The sequence below is a fragment of the Takifugu rubripes genome, chromosome 6 (genome assembly GCF_901000725.2).
Source record: "Takifugu rubripes chromosome 6, fTakRub1.2, whole genome shotgun sequence".
Classification (NCBI taxonomy): domain Eukaryota; kingdom Metazoa; phylum Chordata; class Actinopteri; order Tetraodontiformes; family Tetraodontidae; genus Takifugu; species Takifugu rubripes.
Window position 1 is genome coordinate 12,013,441 of NC_042290.1, and position 7,714 is coordinate 12,021,154.

Sequence of the window (7,714 nt, forward strand, 5' to 3'; positions counted from 1 at the left end):
TTAGATTTTCTTTATTTTATCAAACAGTTTTATTACCGTCATCACGCGAAAAAACATCTTTTTATGGGTCACGTGAACCCAAAGGAACATCAGAATTCACCTTTAATGTTGAAGAACGGATTTAAACATAAACTGAAACATATTCTGAGAAAAAAGAATATTTACGCATGGATGTACAGTACATTGTCCACTTTAAACAATTAAAAGCATTTAGGAGATATATTGTCCATATATAAGTTAGAATGTCCATATATAAGTTTGAATCCAATTCAAAATGACTTCTTTTGTCGAAATATTCAGAAAACTAAAATAGAATGTAAAATGTAAATAGATTTCCGACAAGATTCTTTAGGGGTGTAATATAGCCATGGAAAGATTAAAAAAAAACACAGGAGTTTCTATCACCTAAAGAAAATGTAGTTTTTCATTTTACGACAGGATGATATTTAGCATCAAACAAACAACAGGTCATGAGTTCAATGTTGGGACGGTAAAAATGTTCTAAGAAGACAACAAAAGCTGATGTTAACGAGACCCCTTTGTTCTTTTCATTGATTTTAACATATCAAACAGGAAGAAAGGCCTTATAAAGTCTCTGTCTGCGTTTGATTTTTTTAATGAGCATCGATCCTCACCCTCGTTAATGTGCCTTTTAACACTTTCATTATATTTACATGTCAGCATCACTCCATCAGAGCTGGAGTCTAATTAAAAGTGTGTATGTTATGAAACTCTGACGTCATTGTCAAAGTTGTAGCATATAATCAAAACATTATTGTAGCAAGTCTACAGATTTATTAATTATTATATAGGAATTTAAAAAATTAAAATCTTAAATGAAACAGCTTGAAACAGCTTATTGTGATTATCATTACTCTCATTATTATTGTTGTTGTTATTGTTGTGCAACACAGATATATCGTAACGCATACCACACGTCACAGAAAGATTTCTTCTACGCGTCAATGTAACAGTGCATCAAATTGTTCTGAAGATATTTGCGTGCTCCGTTTGAAAAGGTGGATGAGTCCTAACAGGCTCCTAACAGCTCACTGAAAGTCGTTTTTCTGATTAACTCCCGTGTTGCGTCCCGATTAATCACCGCGCAGTTGTGCAGCTCGTAATCTCCTTAACTAATATTATTGTCCGCGCTCTTATCAAAAGCATCTGTAATATACAACACAACAACGCTCGGAGCTGCGGGCTGTTGAGCTGTTCACGCCTCGGCCTCTACAAAGGCGCGCTGGTTTCGATTAACAACAAGCTTGTCACTTTTAATTCTTTGAGCGCCTCCGTGGATCACACGCACGCCCCCCCCCAGACGTTTGACACATCGCTTCTAAGGACCTGAGGAGAGGGGCGTGTATAAAACCCAGGTCCAGCATCTCACCTGCACCATTTCTGAGCAGCACACGTGGAGTTATGAGGGGACTGAATATGGAGTTTTCGCTTGCGCTTTTTCTTCTTGTGGATTTGGTTCTGGGTGCGCAGCCCCATGCTGGGATTCACCCCAACACGCTGCTCCGTGGGACGGATGAAGGCTCCAGAGGCGCCGTGCAGCGGCAGCAGGTCAGCAGGCTCCCCCTCTACATGATGCAGCTCTACCGGACCATGCTCACCGAGGACCGGGAGAGGACCGCGGCCTCCAGCGTGAGCCGGCCCGAGGACAACCCCGCCCTGCACCACTCGGACTCTGTCATCAGCCTCGTCGCTATGAGTGAGTGCTGCACATTCCAATTTCTGATGTTTTAGTCCTTCATATAGCACCTGAAACTCTGCAGCTTCAGCAGCTCGAGTCAGTTAGAGTTTCATTTTTTACTTGGCTTAGGAGTTACTGGAACATTTGGTGCCCTTCATGCTAAAATGTTGATTATCATTGATGTATTTTACTATTAAATTAGATATATTCTTTTTAAAAATTACACAAAATCATATCCTAAAAATATACCCAACAATCACATTTCCCATAAAAGAGCCAGTTACTCAACATTTTCATCGTCAGCTTTGGAGTGAAGTGCCCTTTAATCATGAATCTCATCAAACTTTCCTTGATGAACGTGCTTGAAACTCGCCGGGTGATGACGTTCTAACCAGTTTTCCTTCCTCTCATCTCTTTCAGGCTGCCGGCAGCTCAGCAGGAGGTGGTCCGTCACCTTTGACATGTCCTCCATCTCTGCGAGCCACAACATCCACCTGGCCGAGGTCCGGATCCGCCTGCCCGCCTTCGCAGAGGCTTTCAAGGTCTCGGTGGACATCTACCACTCCTCCAGGGACCAGTGTGAGGGCAGCGACTGCGCAGAGAACAGGGTGTTTCTGGGCCGCCTGCGAGCCCACCCCAGCTCCTTGGTGTCTCCGTCCACCTGGAAGGTGCTCAACATGACGGAGACGCTGCGCCGCTGGCTGCTACAGGACGTCCCCGCACAGAGGCCGCAGGAGGAAGTGGGCGAGGATCAGGAGGTCGTGCGCCACTCCACAACCGACCGGGTCATGATGGTGGTGTTCTCGAGGCAGAATCCTGCCAGCCAGCGAACCCCGACACTCATCCACACGGCGGAGCGGTCCAAGTACGTCAGCCTGGACAGGGAGCGGCCTCCAGGCTCCGTGGCAGCAGCTCTCCAGCTGAGGGGCCACAGGGTGAGGAGGCACCGCCGCTCACAGCAGCAGAGACGGAGAGTAGCCGTCGCCGCCCCTGCTAGTAAACCTGCAGAGGAGGAGAAGAAGGATGCTCTCTGCAGGAGGGTGGACATGTGGGTGGACTTTGAGAAGATTGGCTGGAGCGAGTGGATGATCTACCCCAAAAGGTACAACGCCTATCGCTGTGAGGGGAGTTGTCCTTCACCCGTAGACGAGACCCTCACCCCGACGAACCACGCGTACATGCAGGTAAGATGGCGGTTTATACAGAACGCTTCATCTGCAGCACACACCACAGATGTTCTAATCACCCCTTTCTTCTCTCTTCAGAGTCTCCTGAAGCTTCACCATCCAGACAAAGTTCCGTGTGTGTCCTGCGTGCCGACCCGCCTGGCCCCTCTTTCCATGCTGTACTACGAGAACGGGCAGATGGTGATGAGGCACCACGAGGACATGGTGGTGGAGGAGTGTGGCTGCCACTGAGGGAAACATCTGAGACCCTCACAGGCACAGAGGAGGTTCGAGGCACTTGACAGATGTTTTCAGTCTGAGGGTTCAACCACAGAGACGGACGGAGCGGCTGCGGGGTTTTGGACTTAAAGACTTTGTTTACTGCGTGGAGAACATTGGGGGACCCTGGTTGTGCGTGGATTATGGGTGAAAGGGGCTGAAAATGACTGAAGCACTACAGATTGATGAACTGTTTGATGTTAAAATTGACAGATTTTAGTAGCTCTTCAACTTATTTGAGTTTTGTATATGCAAAAATACAATAATTATTTCTTATCTTGAAGAAAGCGTGTGGATTATTTTCATTACGGGACCATGAAAAGGGTGCATCTTATCAGAAAAAGGCCGGAGGTTTTGTTATTTAGCCATCAGAGAAAAGTTATAGATGAGACAAGGCAACTTTTTTAGTTGAATACAGAAGGAAAATCATTGTACATTAGATAAAAGTAAAATCAAAACATGAATCAAAAATATACATTCAACATAAAATATGGTTTGCTACAAAACGAGTATATATTGATAAGAAAATGGAGGAGAAAGACCCCGTCAAAGACCAAATTGCCGTCTTTCGGCTCGTGGTCGGTTCGATGAGCATCGAAGCGCCACCTACCGGAAATATTTGGTCATCACATCTTGGAATAAATATTTCTGCCCCCTAGTGGCTAAACGCAAAATCACAGTCCAATCAATAAAGAATGACAATAGGGACAAAGATCAGATAAAAGTTAGATTAAATTTTAATGACTTTTTTTTGCATTTAAATACATCACATATGGTACAAAATCACAAAAAATGCCGATCAAAGAATATAAAATCCTTATCCAGCAGAAAAAAAGTCCTCGATTTTTAGAACAAGTCGAAATTATTCAAACCTTTTTATCCCTTCACAGTAAACAAAACAGTAATCTTGAGAATCTTTGTCATCTTTTCCTCAGATATCAATTTCAAACTGGGCATCATCTAAGAAAAAAGGAAAAAAAAGATTTAAAATCACAGAAATGCACGACAGATGTCAAATGATCCTATTGTAAAGAAAAAAAGCCTTTTTACCTGCATTCTCCCTCTGTGTGGGACGCCGTGCTCGGCGTTGTTGTTCGGGGTCTCGTCAGGCCTGCGGCGAGTCGCAGGAAGAGGTGCGTTTTATCGGCCTGGTGACATCCTGGGATGTCCGGCAGTTTGGGAGGCGTGCGCGTTAGAGGAGACGACCGGCACTGCAGCAGGAACTTCCTGTCATAGATAATCCTGGTACCTGTGGGCCACAACACTTGTAATCCCAAAAATGCTCCATCAGATTGTGACTGCAGGCTTATATTCCAGATCTATAAGTGTCCATGCGAGTGGCGTTCCGCCCTGCGTCCAACTGAAGATACAATTTAAAGGCCCTCTGGTTATTATAAGACTTTAAGGAGACATCTTTCACTGATTGAAACATCTGGAAGCATTTGAGAGGTGATAAAAAATAATTTAAATTCAAATTCAAAGCGGTCTCTTATCTGTTGACCTCATTTTTCATCACTGCCGATACTCCTGCTGTAGCCCAGTTTTATTTGTGTGCATTAGTGTGGGAACAGAACACGTTATCAGACCACAAGGGTCCGACATGTGGATGCAGCCTCACTGTTCCCACAGCAACAGATGCACGATTTTCAAGTATTTTCTGTTTTCACGCATCTTGTTTTTGCTAGGAGCTAATCTGATGACGGAGGAAAGCATGTTAGAAGATAATTACAACACAAACACAGGTCACATTCTGAGACTGAATCTGTCATCTGCAGCTTAAAGCTGCTCAAAGGCCTGATGCTCAGCAAGTATGAAAACATTGCATTCGTGTCATTAAAACAGGCACAAACAGTGAACACAGAGTTACCCCCAGAGCCTGCAGGAGGCCACAACACTGTCAAACATTGACAGGACTAAGCAGACCTGTGAGGGTCCTCAAAAGGGCCATTTTCAAACCACGGTCGATCTGCCCTTGTCATAACTAATTCATATACAAAGGTGTTTAAACTACCCTTAAGAACAGGTTCTAAATCAACATTTAGTTGCGATCGAAAAGCCCATCTTCTATTTTGCTTTTAAACGCCTCGTAAATGTTTCTTTTTCAATCGAGTTTCCAAATAAATCATTTAAACTCTTGTTGGATCCTGCTCAGAATTATTGCCCTAAGCTTTAGTTAGTGATCCGCAGCGCGGGTCACCTCCTGGGGTCGTGCTGAACACGGTCCCTCCCGGGGTCGTGGAGTAATCCTGGGGCATGTGCGCAGAGTCGTGGATGGCGACGCGCCTGACCGCCGGGATCTCCCGGCTCCTGGTGGCCTGACCTCCCGCTGACATGTCCACTCAGTCCGGGGACAGTTTCTTCAGGTGTGGCGGACGAAGTGAGAGTGACCCGCAACCGAACTCAGGAGCAGGTTGCTGTCTGCACGTGGCCAGATAACATCCCAAACAAGCCTGTCACTTCCTCCAAAACACAGCGGAGAGCTGTGATTGGCTGGAACAGGGGGCGGCGCTGCACCTGGGACTTGTAGTTTCCTGCTGACGTAGCGCCTCTTTTGTGTCCGCCTATGTCTATACGCGACCACATCCATAGGTGTCCTGTAAAAGAACAACAGGAACGCTCCATATGAGGCAAAATACTGAGAAATGACGGGGCGCTTTTAATTTTGAGTTTCATGTGTAACAATACTGACTGACATATTCGGACAGCTCGAAATATTGACGGAGATTGTCATGACAACGGTATAATATAATCAGTCAAAGCTCCTGCTGACGGAATTTTAGAAAGTGTGTTTGCAGTTCATGTTCATTTGGAGATTATTCTAATTTCAGCATTTTCCAACATTTGCATTGCCGATTTAATGAGGATTTATTTTTCATTAATTAGTTCACTCGATATTTAACAAAAGGCTCCATTCCACTCTGGGCCATTGGTCTTTACATCTGGGACTGGATTTGGGATTTCGCTGATCAACACATCCCATTGCAGTTGCAGATGAATTATGAATTATGTTTTTTTTAATCTAATGAGAAGCAAAAATGAAACTTCACACGTGTTCTGCGCTTCAGTGATGCGTCTGAATTCAAAATGGCGTCCGGGGGGAGATGAAATGAGATGACCAGGTTTAAACCGCCTCTGTGGCCACATCTGTCACAACTGTGGAAATGTTGTTACGCTTTTTCGTGTTAAAGAGGTTTCCAAGGAAACAGTTGAAGTCGACCTGCCCCCCCCCACCCACACACAACACACACGCACGCACGCACGCACGCACGCACTCAAGCGCGCACCCTCCCTCCTCCGCCGCCAGGAGCTCTGTTATCTGTAGTTGCGCCGGATTACGGCGCGCACTGTGAGGACAGACCGCCCCTCGTGCGTCCTGATCGGCTTACCGCTCCTTGCGCTTTACGCTTTACGCTGAAGCCTTCGCGCAGAAAAAAACCCCCCAAAACAACAGAAAAAGAGACGAGTGATGAGGAATGACGGGACCGATCCTTGGTGGTAACCCCAGAGAAGACCCGAAGGATGCTGTTGCTGCTGCTGTTGAGGCCGCAGAAAGGACGCCGGCGCCGCGCGTCGCCGCTGCTCCTCTCCGCGGCCCTGCTGTGCTTCTTCCCCGTCAGCACTGGCCTCCCAGGTAGGGCCACGACACAGACGCGGCAGCGGTGGGCTCCGCTCTGAGAACCACCCTCTTTGATCCTGTTTAAAGTGATTCTGTTGGGTCCGGTTCAGACGGGATGTCCCGTCGGCTCCGATCACATTCAGACAGGTTGAACCAGAAGGTGGACGCGGAAAAGTGTGCGAGGAAAAGCTCCCTTCATTCTGTCAGCGTGATCAATGAGCGATAAGAATCGAGTTAAATGACTCCTTTCTTCCAAGGAACGTATTTGGGTTTTTTTTATATTGTGGCGCTATTTAGTTATTGATTTATCATTGTTTAATTAATGTGAAAACTAAGAATCCATGAAGGATTTAAACTGACAGCAGCTTCAACCTGAATTTTATTATTATTATTTTTTCCTTTATTTAATTAAATTCATCCAGAAACAGTTTCAGCCGCTGGAAACACTCATATAAGTGATGTGTGTGTGTGCGCGCGCGTGTGTGTGCGTGTGTGAGTGGGAAACATAATCAGATAATCTGCTTCAGTTTCACAGAAGCCCTGTGAGAGAACAGCAGCTGGACTCTCACACGGAATCTCTCTCACACACACACGCACACACACACACACACACACACACACACACACCAAACGCTTTACGTGTGCATGTGCACACCGACTCACCAGAGTCGCATATTGGTGAACATTTCCTTTGAATTCCAGATTTTAACCCTCAGACGTTCCTCACAGATGTTCCACATGATCCTCACACACAACAGATCACCAGATCACCAGATCACAGATCACTTTTGGAAGACGCTGCAATGTATTTTTAGCATATTTTGTTTCATTAGACGCTCAAAACTGGGACGATAACGTTGGAATGTTCGTTTGTGCCGGAATGAAAAGAGACAAACGTCACCTTGAAGATTTTCCTGTTACTCGATCATTAAAGCGTTCTGACGGCTTTGGAAC

At 45.7% G+C, this 7,714-nt stretch overlaps 2 protein-coding genes across 2 annotated transcripts; one reads left to right on the forward strand and one right to left on the reverse strand.

Annotated features, from left to right (window-relative positions):
• The first annotated feature begins 171 nt into the window (after positions 1-171).
• LOC101080119 (nodal homolog) lies at positions 172-3,214 on the forward strand. Its single transcript, XM_003965624.2, has 5 exons — positions 172-178; positions 1,345-1,376; positions 1,492-1,717; positions 2,120-2,883; positions 2,965-3,214. Exons 1-5 carry the CDS (start codon positions 172-174, stop codon positions 3,115-3,117), a joined length of 1,182 nt encoding a protein of 393 aa, XP_003965673.2. The 3' UTR covers positions 3,118-3,214.
• A 644-nt stretch (positions 3,215-3,858) lies between these two features.
• On the reverse strand, positions 3,859-5,619 carry LOC101079890 (eukaryotic translation initiation factor 4E-binding protein 1-like). The gene is made up of 3 exons (XM_003965623.3): positions 5,342-5,619; positions 4,195-4,393; positions 3,859-4,104 (listed from the first exon to the last, which is right to left on the reverse strand). Exons 1-3 carry the CDS (start codon positions 5,475-5,477, stop codon positions 4,101-4,103), a joined length of 339 nt encoding a protein of 112 aa, XP_003965672.2. The 5' UTR covers positions 5,478-5,619; the 3' UTR covers positions 3,859-4,100.
• Positions 5,620-7,714: the final 2,095 nt, after the last annotated feature.

Coding starts and splice junctions, on each gene's coding strand:
- LOC101080119 (XM_003965624.2), top strand. Junction 1,377..1,491: donor GGGGCGTGTATAAAACCCAG/GTCCAGCATCTC, acceptor CTGGGTGCGCAG/CCCCATGCTGGGATTCACCC. Junction 1,718..2,119: donor CATCAGCCTCGTCGCTATGA/GTGAGTGCTGCA, acceptor CATCTCTTTCAG/GCTGCCGGCAGCTCAGCAGG.
- LOC101079890 (XM_003965623.3), bottom strand. CDS start 5,477: ATGTCAGCGGGAGGTCAGGCCACCAGGAGCCGGGAGATCCCGGCGGTC. Junction 4,394..5,341: donor GTTCAGCACGACCCCAGGAG/GTGACCCGCGCT, acceptor TGTGGCCCACAG/GTACCAGGATTATCTATGAC.